Source organism: Geospiza fortis, unplaced genomic scaffold (assembly GCF_000277835.1).
Source record: "Geospiza fortis unplaced genomic scaffold, GeoFor_1.0 scaffold55, whole genome shotgun sequence".
Lineage (NCBI taxonomy): Eukaryota > Metazoa > Chordata > Aves > Passeriformes > Thraupidae > Geospiza > Geospiza fortis.
Genome location: NW_005054308.1, coordinates 2,083,335 through 2,100,874, shown reverse-complemented (window position 1 = coordinate 2,100,874; position 17,540 = coordinate 2,083,335). Strand labels below are relative to the sequence as shown.

Below are 17,540 nucleotides of genomic sequence, written 5' to 3'. Positions count from 1 at the left end.
AGGAGGAGCAGGACCAGAGGAGACCTGGAATCCTCCACCAGCACCAGAGCAGGGGACCCTAAGGGACCTAACACAGAGCACTAAACAGGGCTTTACTTTTTGACTAACATTTTTTAATGGATAATGCCTTAAACTTAGAGCATACAAAAAACCACAGTGACCACCTCTAAGCTTGAAACACACTTTTGTCTCATTTTGTATTGAAAATAAATAACCTGGGAGGGGAGTAAGCAGCACCACAAACACCGCCTCATGCACTCCCAAGTCTGTAAAGCTGCTGGGGGTTCAGAGGTATTTGCCACCTACCAAGCTGAGCCCACAGTGGGTTGTAGGGATGAGTTTTGGCCAGCATGTCCACACTCTGGGAAGAATGCTTCTCCAGGAAGATTCTTATTGGTGGCTGGCCATTGGGCATGACAGTGGGGACCCAGGCCAGGTGGTTGGTCAGCACTGCAGTCAGCAAAGCTGGTAAAAACCTGAAAGCAAAATGTTCAACATGTTTTTTTCTTTTTCCAGATATACACTCAAGACGTTAAACTGACAGCAGCTCTAGTCTATATGGATGAAGGATTAAAGAAATAGCCTGATAAATCAGCAGAGATCATCCCTTCAGTCTTGGTTCCTTGGGGAGAGAAAGGGTGGCTGGACCCTCCCTCCCACCCTGGCAAAGCTCTTTTTTAGAACACACATTTAAAGTAAAATGAAATATTTTAACTTTGTGGCATCTCACTTACTCTGTTTGGCAATAATTATAAGCCTTCCTATTTTGCAAGTTTTACGTTGTAAAACATCTCAAAACCAATTTATTTCACTCACTCTAAGAAAGCAGTGGCACTGTGTGGCCCCTGTACTCCAAGGAGATCCCAAACCCCTTGTGACTGTGGATGAGAAGGAAGACTATTGCCACCAAACCTGTTAAACAGCTGGGTGCTGTGTTCTTTCACCTAACTATTGTGCAATTTTGGCCCACATGGCTGCTCCTTTTCAAAAATAACCCCCACAAAGTTCTGTGCTCAGCCAGAGAAGCTGTGTTCTTAGGCTGGCAAAACAGTTTTCACTGGCTAAGCAATTGAGGTGAAAAAACTTCCTGAAAAACATTAACTATCTGATTTACTGCAATGATAGAGCAAGGTTTCTGCTCTGTGGAGTTTTCCCAGTTGGTTTTCCTGGCAGGAGCTTGGCCCAGGAGGCTTCTTACAGCTCCACACACCAACACATGGTGCTGTTGGCCACAGTGGCTCATGTGTGGGGAGGAAAAGAGCCAAATGTCTCAAAATAGTGTTATTTGAATAATTTACAAGCATCAGGAACCCTACAGCTTCCATGCAGCCACACTAGAGACAGCCAAAGGAGGAGAGGAGATTTAAAACTAGATTGGGAAGGATAAAGGGCTTAATTTTTCTCTGGTTTCCATCACTTAAAATCTTATTATATTTAAAATAAAGAAAACAAACCCAAATAAATGACTATTTAAATGTAACCAACATGTACAGAACTCAGCATGGCAGGGATCAAAGGAGACAACCCCAGCAAAGACATCCACTGAAGCAGGAACTGACCTTTAGAAAATACATCTGCACCCCTCGCAACTCCCTGTGGTTTCTCCCATTGCCCTGGGGCAGGAGCAGGCAGAGCACAGTGACCACTGTCACCTTCCCCTCAGGGGACAGAAGAGATGACAAAGGTGGTGGCAGAGCTGGAGGGTGGGAGCAGCAGCCTCTTCCCACCCTGCAGGGAGCAGTGCCCCTGACCAAATATCTGATCTGCTGGTGACACCCCTACCCAAACTAGGTTTGTGCTCTTTTTAGGACTTTAATGGAGATAAACCCTTTAAAAACTTCCCCTGCTCATGCCCTGAAGAAAGGGGCTAAAGTATTGACAAAAGAGTAAATTTATCAGACTTTCCCAGTTTATCAGGAACTTTCTTTCTTTCTTTCTCAGTTTTCAACATCTGCTCACAGCTGGGGCCTGAGGCCAGAGAGGTGAGTGAGCACTAAAGAGCACAGCAGTTCTTTAGTGGCATTTTAAAATGATATTTAAGGTTTGTGGTCTGACAGTATTACAGACACAGCTCTTCCTGAATGTATAATCCTGCTCATCACATGATAACTGATTCTGAAAGATAAATTAATGCATTTTGTAAGGTATCTTCACTCCTTTCCAGACATCCACACACATCACACACTTCCTATGGACATGTTTCAGATGTTCAGCCTCTATCAAGATTTAGAGGATTGTGAGGAAGCAGGAATTTAATGAGATAATTTGTTATTTGTTTCAAAAAGAAGGTATTTATGGATGGCCTTTTGATTCTTTGATTATCAGGATTTTAACAACTGATTTAAAAATTGGTTTGAAATAAAAAGGCACCATCACATATGTAATTTAGAAACTAAAATCCACCATACTGATTTTTAGAAGCATTTTCCATCAAGAAAGTGAACTCCTTCATGAAGCGATGGCACAGCTGGTTCTTCTCTGGTGTCCCTGACATCATGGTGAGCCAGACAGGCTCCCCAATCCGTGGCATCGTGTAGAGATTGCAAATAGTTGTTCTAGAAAACAAAACAAAAAAATCCAGGAGGTTAAAGAAAAAAACCAAACAAAAAACCCAAGCAAAAAACCCAACAGCCCCCAAAAAACCAAGCCAAACAAAAAACTCCAAACAACAACACAAACAAAAAGTAGAAATCCCAGCTTAAAAGAATTCTGTGCAACATTTAATCCAGCTCTCATTTCTATCAGAAACAAAATTTTCTCAGCAACCATTACCCAAACCATGTTGTTCATTAAATAGCACAAATTCACCCTTTACCTCAGAGAGCTGAACCTCACAGGTTCCTCCTGCATCCACCTGACCTGATCCCAAACACAGCAACATGCCCTGGCACAAGTCAAGAGCTGCCCTGCTCTGAATGAAGAAGGAAGAGATAATTTCTTCTTATCTCCCTACTTGTTCTTAATTTCATTTAAAACAAACTTCTGCTTTATTTATGACTAGGACAAGATTGTATATATCTGACTTATAAATATACCTTAACTTCCTCCTTGCTTTAAAAACTTGGTGAATCTCCAGGCCAAACCTATATGAAGTGTGGGTGTGTAGAGCAGGGAACCAGTTCACATCTTTAGCTTTAAATAGAGATGATGACAGTAAAGGCACCCTGTGGCTGTACCTATTACACACTCACCACATCCTTTTTGACTCTACAGAGGACAGTAAATGTACAATTAAAAATTTGCTCTGCAGTAAAATACCAGATTAAAATCCCTCAGATTATTGTTAAACTCCTCTAAAATATAATAAACAAGTTATAGTTTAAAGTACAAAGCCTACATTATGACACTATGGGAAGCTGTCTTTCTAACACAGTAAACATGTAACCCTGAAAAAGCCCAAAAGGACATGGGAAATGACTGATCAATTCAGGTTTCTCCTTGCCTAATGCACTACTTTTTCTAGGCAAAGTATTTTTGTTTTAAAAGGCAAAGATACACATTACCCCATTATCCCTAGCACCACCCCTGATTTATAAAGATCTTATATCTTCTTTTTTATAGCTATAAAAACTTCTGAATTTCTGTTATATCTTCTATATCTTCTCTGGATATCGTGGTCTCAGAATTTACAGACACTTCCAGCAGCAAAGCTGTGCAGAGCAGGCAGGCAAACACACTGGAGCAGCAGCTGCCAGATCTTCCATGGTTTAGTGTTTAAAGAGAAACTCCCAGGAAGTGAGAGCTGCACGTCAGCAGCAGCAGCAGCTCAGCACATCCCAGCCTGGGGACGAGGGAGGCACCCCCAGCTCCTGGGCACAGAAGCAGCTGGGTGGTGACCCCAGAGCTGCTCCCCAAAGGGCAGCAAAGGTGACTGAGGTCACCAGGGCTGCTCCTGAAGGAAGAAGGTGAGGGGGCAGTGGCTTTTTGTGCTTTACTTTCCCTAACAATTTTCATCAAATACAAAATCCATTCTTTGTGTTCACAACAGCCAAAATCAACCCTGTCTTCTTCAAAGGTTACACCTTCAAATCCTCCACTGCCAGAAGCATGATGAGAGCACCACTAAAGAGTCGGTGTGCTGGAGAGGGGGACAGCTGAGTTACCTCTGCACTCCCCAGCCCCCAGAGGCTCTGCTGGGTCACTTTGGAGCAGCCTCAGCAGCTGCTCCACGTTACCTCTGCTGCTGGTCCTGTCCTGGCAGGAAAGCCCAGCCTGAGCACAAGTCCTGCTGCCCAGACAGGAGTGGGGCACACAGCCAGGGACACCAGCCCTGCCTCTGGGGCACCAGAGGGTCTCCAGCAGCACAATCTTGGGGTACTGGGACTTCATTCCTCTGCAGGGGTAACCTGGGACTGGGGGGGTTTAATAGGAGAAAGCTTTCTGTCCACAGCCCATTAACTGGAGCAGATGTTAAAGATGCCAAAAAAAAAAAGAAACCTCAAGTCCAGGGATCTCAAGGAGTTTAAAAGCTCAAAACAAGTATGAAAGCTTACACCCCCCAGACACAGCTGACCTGAGAGGCTGAAGATAAACAGCACAACTTAACGTAAAACACAGCTTATTTCTCCATCCTATGCAAACTAACCCAAGCCAAGCCTCTTGCAGCTCGGCTGTTTTGAAAAAAGAAACTACTTCTACACTAAAACCAACATATTAAAATACTTGTTTTCGTTGAAAGGATAGCCTGAGTCTTGTGACTCGTTATTTACTATTCTGGTAACCCTGGCTGCATCTGCAGCTGATAGTGTTTCCTCCGAGCCAGATCAGATTGCCCTGGCCCCTGGCCAGCAGGCATGTGACTGCAGCACAGGGAACCCTCCAGCCAGCCAAGGCAGCAATGGCACACAGACCAAGGGCAAGGATTAACTGCTTCCCAGCTCTTCAAACACCCAGGGAAGCTCTCCTGCCAGACAGCAAAGGGCAAAAACGAAAACAAAACAAAAAAAAACGACACGAAGAAACCCTCCTCAAACACTACGGGGAAGTTAACAGGATTTTAAAAATAACAATCATTAAAAACTCACTTGGCCACTCTCCTCCTGGCCATCTGCAGCAGCACCCCCTCCCCTCCCTCCCCACACACACACCAGCATGTGAGGGAAAGCTCAGTTAATGAGAGACTCTGCTCTTTTGAGGGTTCCAGTACATTTAAATTGGTTTATATTTGGAAACACCTCTGGGAGGCTGAACTCCAGCCTGGAGCCTCCAGGCACCTTGGCCCCAGCAGTGGAGCATCGAGCAAGGGGCCAGAGAGCCCCTCAGGAAACACCTTCACATCTCACAGGGTTTGAGAGCCAGTGAAGCCCAGCCTGGCCAAGCAAAAAGGAAGCCCTGAGCCAAGCCCAGCCCAATTCCTCTGGGGTCTGCCTGCCCTGAGGGCACAGGTGGCACCAAGGTGAGCAGCCCTGCTCCCACAGACACCCCAGCACAGCTGTTCCACCCTCATCCACATAACACCCCCAACCATCCTGGGTTTCAGTACCAATTTTCAGAACCAATCCAAGACATCTTTCCCTGGTGCTGTACAAACCAAACGAGCCAGACAGCTCCTCATGGATGAACACAGCTCCTCATGGATGAAAGCATCCTGCTGCAGCCCTCTCTTCCCCAAGGAAAACACACTGACCCTCAGCACTGTGCCCCCAGAGCAGCTCTGCTGTTTAGGAGCCACAACATAATGGCAAAGAAAGAAAATAATCGGTGGTTTATAAAGCTTAATTCACATACATTTGTTTCCTATCCTCATTCCATCCTTCCAAAGATGATTTTTCCTTAAAAAGGAACAACAAACCAAAGGCAATCCCCACTGCAGGGAATGCAGGAGCGGGGCTCCCCCACTCAGTGCCCGTGCTGGCACCACTGAGCACACTCAGTTCACAGCAGCATAAGCTGCTTAAAAATTACTGGCAGAAAATGGGATCAAATCTGTCTGCCAGAGAGCAGAGAGGTGTTTCCCCGGGCCCTGCACTCAGGGTTTCCTTGCCAGCCAGCATTTGTGCCACACAGGTATTAGTCACATGCATAATCTGTGTTATCAATGTGCTGTGCTGGCCTCAGGGACTGGGGGAGCCAAAATGTTTATGCAAGTACAGTAGCTTATTTCCTAAGTCATGTGTCTGCACAGCTGACATCCATAGAGAGTTCTAAGCCTCTAAGTCAAGTGTTAATAGCTAAACCCATCAGTGCTTTAGAAAATTAAAAATTGCTGTAAAGTGACTAATGATGCAAAGGTAGGCCTGGAGCTGGGCACCAAACTGATGGCAAATTTATCAACAGCCTCCATTTGCAGAAGCAGCCTGGGCCTTTGAGAGAAGGCAGCTTTGTTTTCCAGCTTTGACCCAGCTCCCTTTTTGCAGGCAGTGGAGTGACCTACAGCCACAGCCCCTTCCCTGCAGAGGGGACTCTGGGGTGAGAGGCTTCCTTCCCTGATCAGCAGGGCAGCACATCCCCCATGCCCACTGATCTGAGGCTGTTCTGATCACCAGATGAGTGCACACCAGCTACTCTTGAGCACCTCTGAAAATCTGGGAGGGTTTAAAGAAAAACAAACAAAAAATATTCTCCTTAAAACAACAAGACTGCAATGAGTTAAACCAGCAACAGGATTACATTTTAGAATCACCAGCCCACTGAAGTCAGCACCCTTCTTCCCTCCAGCACAATTTGCTAAGAGGACAGGAATCAACACAAGTCTCAGGTTCACCAAAGGACTCGTCTCCTGACTTCCCCGTGACTTCAGTGGGAAAGCAGACACCTAAAGAGATAATAGTGTCCTAAATGGGTTTGCTGAACCTGTGCCAAAGCATCTTTGCATCCAGCCTTTGGTATTTAAATATACCTCTCTTTTCTTACCAGACACATCCTGCATTGCTTTGAAAAGCAAGGGGGTCTTGCATGTCACAGAAATGAGGATGACATGCATGTCACACATGTCACAGGGGCACAAGGACCCTGCCCAGACTGGGGGCACCAGCTGTTGCCCACCTCTGAATGCAATCCCTTAAAAAACCCCAGCAAAACCCAAAATTGCCAAAGGCTGCTGCCCCAGGAAATTCATTTCTATGAAATTAAATTGGATTTAATTAACTTCATTGCACTATTAAAGAGTAATATTTATATCACCATGGAAACCTCTGCATAGAACTGGTGGTTCAGCTCCAAGTGCTGGTTATGCAATGGCCATGTCATGGGAATGATCCCAGCTCCTGGAGTGCACTGAGTCCCAGTCTGTGTCTGCTGGAACACTGCTTTCTTCCTCAGCCTGACCACAGCAGCCTTCCTCACCCCATCCCAGCTCAGCACTGCTGAGTGTCCCTTCAGGAGGAAAAGCCAGCACAGGGGATTTGGCCTGTGTTTTCAGGGGTTTTTTCCTGCTTTTGACTTGGGATAGGTGCCCCTCCCCTCCCTCTGGAACTGTTTAACTTGGAAGGACAAAGGAGAACGGGCAAAGTCCACTGTGTATATCTTGAGGGGGAATGTTTTGGGGGAAAGGTTTGGAAAACAGCTGGGGAGCTGGTGTTAACAGAGGGTGGGAAGGCACAGAAGTGGCTCAGGGAGAGACCTGGAAGAAGAGACGGGGCAGAGCTGTGGGAGGGGAGGAATCATTGTGGCTGCTCTGAGTTGCTGAACTTGTCTCAGGCCCCTGGGCTGGATCAGTGGCTGCCAGCAGTCATGAGCTCCCTCTGCTCCTTCTCTTGGCACAGCTTATCCCATCCACAGGCCCACGTGCTCCCTCTGTTCTGCTTTCTGTCCCTACAGGACATATCCCCTGCCCTTCCATGTGACTGCCTGGAGGTGAGCTTCTAAAAAAATTTAAAATACACTGTGCCTTCATCCTGCAGCACCACCCAATCCATGGCATTCAGGTAAGAAGTGGAATTGTGGAAAAATAAGTGAGCCCTCAGGATCCTTCTCTGTTCAGTAAAATACATCCTGATGTCAGAAATTTCTTTTTATAACATCAGAGAGCTGTCTTCAATAATGTCTCTAAAAAGCAGCTCTACAGTGGTTGTAAAAGGAAGCACCCTGCCACTCCCATCTGAGAGGAGATGAATCACTCCAAACAGATGGATTTCATCTTAACTCCCTCCCCATGACTTCAACTATGGAAAGAAAATACAGCTAAATGCCAGGGATGTGCTTATCTGTGTTACTTTGTATAATAACTGTCGAACAGAGAGGCTCTGCAGGTACCAATAGCCAGAGATTACAGCACTGCATGTGACTGTGGGAAAAGACAGCTCTTCTCTTCCTAACTGTTTTTCTGAAACACCTTTGGAGCACAGCTTAGAGAGGGGTGAGCTTTGCTCACACATCAGGACAATGCACACTAGAGGAAGATTTCCCTAACAGGGCTTTGCAATGCTTTTCCCCCTCTCAACAGGCCACAAAAGACCATTTAAGAGGTCTTTGGGAGCTTCCTTATCACCCAAAGCATAGAAAACCCTGAACATCTGTGTCCTGTTCACACACAACTGATGGACACACACACACTTGGAAAAATCCAAAACCTCAGACACATTAGGATGGCTTGGCATCACCAGTCCTTTGCTGTACTGACTTTTGCAGAAGACTTTAGACATTTTACGTTACTTATCCTGCACTAAGAAGATCCTTCTAAAACAGGCTCAGGCGCTTTTGAAGAAAGAGACAGAAAGGACAGGAGACATATGGCTCACCTGAACTCATTGAGGGCATCCACAATTCTGTTATACGCCAAACTCCGCTGGCTGGCATCAGCTGATCTCCGACTCATTTTCATGGCCTTGAAAACAATCATTAAACAGATAAGTAACACACAGCTACAGGAGCACAGAAAATGGAAAACCAAGTCATGTGCTTGACTTTATCTTTTGTTCAACTGGTAATGCAAATAATTCTTTTAAGTGATAAAGTGATGGTCCAAGTGCCAACTTTCCCATCTGAGGGAAGACAGGTAAGGCACATTTGCAGCTTCTGCCTCTTCTGTGCTTTTCACCATTCAAGGCATAAAAGTCAAAGTTTTAACTGCAGTGATGCAATTCCCACACCCAACATCAAGTTGATCCCACTTTTGTACCTAGCAACAGGAGTTAGAAATTAATCTGGCAGGGCTGGGAGAACATACACAAGTGCAAGAAGCAAAAGCAACTGTGTTTACCTGTTCTATTGCACTCTTCAGTTTGTTCATGTGACTCTCAAAAAGAGGGAAGTGTGAAAAAAAGAACTCGTTAAATTTGTTGTTTTCATCTTCATCTCTTGAGAGTGAAAAAATAACCCCAATTGCTATCTTTTTCTTCCTAACAATTCCTGGGTTTGGACCAGAGCTGTCATCTGACAAGTTGAAGCTTTCATCCATGGACCTTGGAGCAGGAATAAAAGGGAAAGTTAATGTAATCCACTGCTTAAAGTTGTACCGTGGTTTCCTGTGTGATTCAGTTCTTGAACATTTAACTTCAACAAATCCCTTTTGCTTGAATGTGTTGTCAAATCATCATCTTTGATAACAATCCCTTTGTGATTTTTTACAAACAACTGTTAATTGATTCTGCAATCACAAAACTCTGGAACCAGATTCAAAGTGTTCGTAGGATCAGAATATTGGTATTCTAGTTCTCTCCCATTCCTACTAAGACTTTGTGTTTTGAGTACAATTTTAGGGCTTCTTATCCTCAAAAAACTACAGCCTACAGATTTCCATGTAGCTGAAGGCTTTACCAGTTAGTGAAAAAACAACAAACGCCATGAGGCACACAGAGACTAAAAAAGTTCAGTCTGACTTACACCTCTGTAAATACCCCAGTGAAAGCATCAGCAAGAGCAGAGGCACATATGCAAGAGCAGAATCAGTGGTGTGTGGGCAGCAAGCAGCCCTGGCATGGCCAGCTCACCATCGGGGGAAGACGCCGTTCTCCAGGCTGGTGGTCTGGCTGCGCCGCCAGCGCCGCTGGTAGCTGCTGGCACAGCTCTTGTTGAACGAGGAGCCCGGAGATGGAAACGGGGTGATGAGCAGACTGCTGAGAGATGCTGCAACAACAAGAGGAATAAAAACCTCTCCAGAAAAAAAAGCATTCGGAATATAACACCAGCAACTAAACCAAGTCTCTCAAGAGATACCGATGTTGCTTCTCAAGTGCCTTCTCTTTTGCTTATCTATGTTTCTAATATAAAAATAACCAGTTTATAATGACATTAACAAGCCATGCAAGCATGACAAGGGTGGGACAGTCCTGCTGATTTACATAATAGGTAATGCACAGGATGCACCTTGCTCAGCAACCTGAGTATCAGGAAATAAATTCCTTGTGGAAAGGAGTAATGCTGATCACATCCTTTAACACCCTTTACAATCCTAGCCCAAGTGTTCAACATCCTGAATTTGGAGGGAGGAAAGGGGTGTTGTTGAGGCCAATTCATGTTTTTTAATTCATGTTTAATAAGAACACAGAATCACGGAATGATTTGGGTTGGAAGGGATCTGAAAGCTCATCTCATTCCATCCCCTGCCAGGGGCAGGGACACCTTTCACTAGACCAGGCTGCTCCAAGCCCCATCCAACCTGGCCTCCTGGATTTGGGAAGGAGATGACAGCAAGTACTGTTTAGAAATGCTGCAAGCTCATTTCAATATTAAATCTGCCTTGCTTATTTGCAGCTTGTTTAATAAAAGACACTGCTGTGAGGTTACTGTGAGGTGCCCAACACACACCCTCAACACCTGCACCACCTGGACCTGTACAGAGAGGTGTCATTAATGTCACAGAGCAAACCAGAACAATCCCATTTCAGCACTACTTCGCGATGTGCAGAGATCCCAAGACAAATGAATATTTTTGGAGTTTACAGGGTTAACACATGGAATTGCCATTACCAGATCTTGCTATACCGCTGTCTCTGTCCTCATTCTGCTCCCTCCCAGGCATATCCATAGGGTTGCTGTGAACTGTAAAACAAGGAATACCAATTAGCAGGGGAATGTACAGTTCCTTTCTTGTTTGCAGATCTCCATGTAATTAATGAAACAAAAACATGCTCATTAATTCAGATCAACAGCACTGCACAAGGCCATCACCAAGAAAGGCTGCTTAGCTGAACAAACCAAAACACTTACCTGAGAAGCCTGTATATGTTTTTCTACATACACCTATTTTAGTGCAAACTAAAAGCAGGACTTTGTTTCTGTCCATAGATAATTTTCAATAAAATTTTATTGTACCAAGAGGATGTTGGTCACATTTGTAGTATTCAATGTATAGGCAAAACCCACCAAGACTCAAAATAAACACAACTTCATTCCTATACCAGCTTTCTCAGGTATTAGATATGTAATTTTTAAAGGAATTTTGAATGCTGTCTTTAAGAAATTGATACTTTTAAGTTGTGAGCAGTGCATTGGTTGTTCAACTAAGCTGTAAGCTGTCCAGATTCACAATCTGCATGTAGACAAGATCAAAGGTGTGTCAGGTTCAACAGTCTTTAAATGTGATATTTTACAAATATTGTGTGAAATAAAGCTACTCAGCCATGGAAATAAGATCCACTAAAAGCAAGAAATGTCCATTTTGAATTAATCTAATTTAGCTCTAATTTTTACAGTTTGGTTGAAACCAATCCAGATCACAATAGCTTGACATCATTGTAAAATACGATCCCCATAAATATTAATTCCATATTTAAATATTTAAGTTTCCAAAACAAAACAACACAGACAATCCTAAAGAGGACTATTAAATGCCTGCTGTCCTTTGGGGATTTAAGGAATGTGTCCAGAAAGGTAAGGGAGCAAACACCACTGTCCATTTTTTTCTTTTTTTTTTCTTTTTTAAATATGAGATCTTATTTGCAGGGCTAAACTACAAATCCACAGAGTTTGTCACCCCAGCTAGACTAGCCCCACAGCACAGCACACAGCACACAGCAAACCTGCAAAGAAAGAGGCGCTCCGGATGAGGCGGAGCGGACCTTGCTCTGAGAATGCCCGCCTGGGGCTGCAAAGCTGGGAAAGACCTACATGGCAAAACGTAAAATACACATCAGAGAATGAGGTTAGTAAAGCAGAACAGTCCATAGGGAGGGGGCCAGGGCAGGGAAAGGTTTGAGCCAACATAAATGCAGAGTAACACAGGCAGGAGAACAGCTCTGAGGCTTGACCAGAATGCTGATGTGAGGGTGAGTCTCACAGCTGGGCTATACAGTATTTACACATTAAAATAATAGACCCAGCTTTCCAGTGTCTCCCATACAAGGATGGGGTTTCTCAAAAGGACTTTTTCTTTTTTTTATTTTAAGGTTGAAAAATGATTAATTTATGCAGGCTCAAAGCCTAACTTGACCACAAACAGGAGATTCATCACAGAGTATAATGTTTGTTTTAACATCCACACTGGTGGGGTGCCTGGGAACACTGCTTCTGAAGAGGAGGAGGAAGGGGGAGAAAGAAGGCAGGAATTCATCTTAGCAGAACCAACAGAAAATTATAGGCTCAAATAGTTCTGAGAATAGTCAGTACATAAGTTGAGTGAAATGATCACATAGAAAATGTTAGCAGTCTCAGTAGTGCATTTTAAAAGTAATACTGGATTATAGATATACCAGGGAAACTGTATTTACTGTACATAGAGCCAGAAAAAACATATAAGTATTTTTAAAGAGTTAATTGCCAGTCCCCCTCCTATATTTGAAGCCAATGCTCACTCAAAGTTTTCTGATTATACAAAACACAAAGGCTGCACCTCAAACCTCCCTTCCATACTCTCAGGCCTCCAGTCATTAAAGGGAACACATGACCAGGGCTGCTTTGTTGTTGTTTTTTTTTAACCAGCACATGTGAAAAAAGCACCTTGTAAACAGTTCCCAGCCAAAACACATAAACCCTCCTCCTGTCACAGGTGAGTCTCTGCTGCTGAGCACAGTTGTTGGAAATGCTGCAGTTACAGATTAACTCCTCTCCCTGCTTTACTTAGGGTTCCCTCTGTGCTCAAATGGGAACTGTAAACAAACACTGTTGAAAACTTGTGCAGCTCAATCACAAAGAAAATTTCAGCATCCTCTTCTTGCTGGCAACCTTGTGCCTCTTGCCACACACCCTTGCCCCGAGGTGCTGCTACCTCCTGCTCAGTTCTTGGGGCAGTCACCAGTCACCTCACAGCTGGACACAGGGGACAGGCGGCACTGGCTACACCTGAATCACTCCATGCCTAAGAGCAGCCTTATCTGAACTGGAACTTGCAGTTTAGATCACTCTAACACTACAGCAAACTTCTGCCAGGCACAAGCCACAGCAAAACCTAACAGTTGATGAAGGTGATCTCCTGTGTCTTAGATCAGGCACCACGTTCACTGCAAAAATCACAACTGAAGACTGAAAGGACTCTGGGAAATGAATGTGTAGGTTGTAAGGTTCTTACAACCTTAATTGGTTTCCCTTACAAATGGACTACTGTAAATTATTTTAATGAGGTATACAGCTCATGAGCTTGAGCAGCATTTAAGCCCATGCTTGGGCACAGTCTTGGCAAAGTCAATGTGAAGGAAAGCAGTAAACACCCCTAAGATCTAGAACCACATCAGAGTCAGAAACCCATTTAAGAGTATCACAGTCATCAAATATACCCCTTACTTCCAACCCTATAAAAGCATATTTCACACACAGCAATTTCCTGGAAAGCAATTGTGAAAATAAGCCCCTTATTCCACCTACAACAGACATTTGTTTGGAAAGTCAACAATCAAAATGAACAGAAAGGGGGGAGAGAGCCATGGATCAGGCTGCTACACTGGGCAACCAAGCACTGAAGTCCTGTCCTATCAGCTCTACTGTTCCAAGAGGAAAAGCCAAGACCTTTGTTATCTAATGTTCATGGAGCCTCCACCCACAGCCCCTCCAGGGAAGCTGAGAACTGAGGACACCAGATGGTTTCTCAAGACTGCTTAGCTGCCATGGTCAGCCAGAGGAGAGAACACAGAGATATTCTGTCTAATCTGATCCAAAGCTGCAGCTCAGCTGTGCAAGGTTAACTGAGACTCGTACAGGACACACAGCCACAAGTGCTCAGGTGGGCAGAGTACAGAGCAGAACAGGAATTATTAATGACAATAAAACCAGGGAACTGAGCCAGGCAGAATCAGTCCTGCCTGATCAGAGATATGCTCTTCAGGAATTTCTACAGAATGTTATTTTCCAACATTTTCTGTATTTGAACTTAAGTATATATAAATATTTCTATTATGTATTTTGTATACCCATATGCAGCTGTGTATACTGAATGACTGCTAATTCCCTGAACAGTCCAAGTTATTCTCCTCCAAGCTCCATCAGCATTAATCTTCTGTTACATCTTTAGCTTTTTAAAAATTTGATTCTATTTAAAAGATTTGCATGTTCTAGAATCTATATTTATTTAATTAAAGATATCAGCAAATAAAAGCTGTTTGCAATTACCTATATTCCCAAGAAGTCCATTCATAATTGTACTGTGGTCAGGCTTTAATGTATTGCTGTCTTGATTAATGAACTCAAGACTGTCCTGCAACCTATAACAAACATAAAACATATAACAAAACCAGTGATTTGCATTTCAGTAGAATAGAGATAGTTCATTATAGCCAAAATGGAACAGACAAGGTAAGAACACAGGCTTCTACTAGAAAAAGATTTCATAGCCTAAGGCGTGTCACTTAATAACAGAAAACAGATATTTTTGTAACATATTTTTATAATATTTTTGTATTTTGATATTTTTGTATTTTTCTTCATCTTGGACTGAATCCCCAAGTACCTTACAATATCAAGCTTCACCATATCAGCATGGAAGGAATAGTTCATTCATTCCCTTAGAGCCAGCTGAGGTGAAGACAACCGTGAGGGAAAGGTGAGGACACCACTGACAGGATGTAGCAAGGAGTTGTTTTTTTAGAGAAAGAATCTGGAGGGTCCAAAGAAAGTCCTGTGTGTCCTTCCATTCAGCTGTTTCTGTGCAATAGCTACAAAGGGCAGGGCACTCACGTGTTCAGGCTGCCGTAGATGCTGCTTCCCGTGCGAGCTGTGAACACCTTGCTGAGCATGAGCTGGGGAGGGGAGCTGGGGAAGAGGAGGGAGATGTCAGTCACAAACAGTGCCAAGACAGGCTTTGCCTTCCATTTCACAGCCCTCCAGATTTTATTGACCTTAACACGACATAACAGCCTTTTATTTCAAAAATGACATCAGACTGACTTTAAAGCAAACACAGAAATCCATTTTACTCCGCACTTGTGCCATTCAATTCACTGTTTATCAGCACTAAGGAGTGAGTCTTCTGAAAACACCTGCAGCAAAAACTTCATCTTACCGGATCTGATGAATTTTCAATGTGGAGCCCTTGTAGCTCATGGCCACAGAGCCAAACATCATCTCTCCAAGCATGTTGGCATCTGAGGAGCACCGAGAACCCTGCAAAAAATCAAACCCACCAACATTTGATTTTAAGCATTTTAGAGGCACATTTCTGCTAAGGCAACACACAAGAGAGAAAGTATTCCTTATTTAAAATAAAAATATGCAAAATATCTTGCTGGGACACAGTTGAACATGCAAAGTTGAACAGTTTAATCAAGATAATTCTAACAGAGAAAGTGATCTTCACACTGGCTGTGAGCTCAACCACTAAAACCATGCAACAAACCAAACCCACCTAGGTGAGAAGGAGCAGATTCCAACAGCACTGAGCCAGGGGACTGAACTTTTAAGAATGTGTTAACACACCTCACTGAATTAAGCCTAAATCTTGTTCCTGCCTGACAAGAAGAATCAGCAGTTCACTGGAGATGTTAGACTGTGCAATGAAGCCAAACTGGACCAATGTTTACTTGACAAAGACTGAATCATAACTTATCCATGGATGATATTTTATATGGGATGAATCTCTCCCTGGTGGTTCTGTGATGGCACCAGGAAAGAGCTGCAGCATCGCATTAGATGCCAGGCTAAAGTGGTGCAATTCCTGCTTCTCTGGTGGCAGGAGCTTGCTGTAAAGCACACAGGCTAAATACCAAAGAGCAAAGTCACTATGCTGCATCACTGGCTAGGGCAAATTCTGCAAACAAAACCCTAAAATTAAAAAATTACTCAGGGCAATCAACTGGAGACAACTGCTCTGCAGACAGACTTCTTATTGGTGTGTTTTCAATGACTGTGATTACTGTCCCTTTGTCCAGGGCTGTTTCACCTCCAGGCCAGCAGAGTGTAAGTGCTGGGTCTCCACTTGTGCCTTGCCCTGAATAATTTAAAATGTGGCGATCACTAACTAACAGAGCTCAGCCAGTTCTCAGATGAGGAGGTTTGGCACTGTGCAAAAGAGCAACACATTTCCTACAAAGTGTGTGATAGCATGTAATTACTCCATTCCTGGAGAAATCCTTCTAAAAGATCCCTTAAACCTCTCACAGAAACAACTCTGCTGGAAGATGCTCAGTGCATCTCCATATTCCTTATCCAAGCTCTGAACAACCAGAATCCTGAGTAACCATGTGTTCTACACAGGACTGAAGTACAGAATTGGCAGAATGGTTTGGGTTGGAAGGGACCTGGAAGCTCATCCAGTTCCACCCCCTGCCATGGGCAGGGACACCTCCCCCACTGTCCCCGGTTGCTCCAAGCCCAGTCCAACCTAGCCATGGACATTTCCAGGGGTAGGGCAGCCACAGCTTCCCTGGGCAACCTGTGCCAGTGTCAGACAGCGAGCCTGGAGCACAACCAAGGACAGGGTGTCCCCACCACAGACCCCTGCTGGCAGCAAGAACAGCTGTGAACATCCCACTCAGTGCTCCTGCTCACACCAGCCCACAGAACAAGGGCAGGAACAAGGAAATGCTCATCAGCCAAAAGGCAACACACTCACAACATTTCTCAATTTTTAGTTCTTTTCAAGCACTCTCAATTAAGCTGATGATACTTTTAACAGCCATGCTTTTAACCTCTGAAATCTATCCCTGCAAGGAGAGGGGATGACTGAAAGCAGAAACCACAACTGTAAAAATGAGGCTACAACTCCAAGGTTTGTAAGTGTTCAATGACAAGACAAAAGCTGATCATTAGCTGAGCCTCAGTGAAATTTCCATCTCTGCCTCCCAGGACATCCCACTGCTCAGGTGCACTGTAGGCAGTACTGGAAAAACTAGAATTTAAAACCAGTCAGTATGAATGAGCAGCTCCAAGGAAATCTCAGCATAGATGTTAATGACTCCAGGAAATAACAGGTTTGCCAGCATCACAAAATCCTGTCTTAAGAACACTGCAAATTATTTCAGCCTCATGCTATGATTGTTGTTTTTAAATCTGTTGCAGATCTCCAAATGAAGGACACAATTCTGATTAGATGTCCAGCCCTTGATGTGGGTTTTGATTTCAACTTTCTGCTGTTGTGAAAATATAATTCTAAAGCTCAGTAAAAATACTTTATCTTAAAGTATTGATTTTCTTTGTCAGACAGCCAAATTAGGGTGAAAATCAGCTGCTTTCAAATTTAATTATAGGGGTTTCCCTTTCCTCTGAAAGACAGACAAGCCCTGCTGAAGGCAGAGAGT

General features: G+C 43.9%; 1 protein-coding gene across 1 annotated transcript in view; it reads right to left on the bottom strand.

Moving 5' to 3' along the window:
* The window catches only part of FNIP1 (folliculin interacting protein 1), a 44,529-nt gene that overhangs the window by 9,101 nt on the left and 17,888 nt on the right, over window positions 1-17,540 (bottom strand). Inside the window, exons 4-13 of the mRNA XM_005418680.3 lie at window positions 15,308-15,408; window positions 14,983-15,057; window positions 14,419-14,510; window positions 11,901-11,984; window positions 10,849-10,920; window positions 9,870-10,005; window positions 9,140-9,341; window positions 8,679-8,764; window positions 2,409-2,555; window positions 307-476 (exon numbers count right to left, since the gene is read on the bottom strand). Coding sequence (XP_005418737.1) covers window positions 307-476; window positions 2,409-2,555; window positions 8,679-8,764; window positions 9,140-9,341; window positions 9,870-10,005; window positions 10,849-10,920; window positions 11,901-11,984; window positions 14,419-14,510; window positions 14,983-15,057; window positions 15,308-15,408 — 1,165 coding nt within the window. The remainder of the gene's footprint in view (window positions 1-306; window positions 477-2,408; window positions 2,556-8,678; window positions 8,765-9,139; window positions 9,342-9,869; window positions 10,006-10,848; window positions 10,921-11,900; window positions 11,985-14,418; window positions 14,511-14,982; window positions 15,058-15,307; window positions 15,409-17,540) is intronic.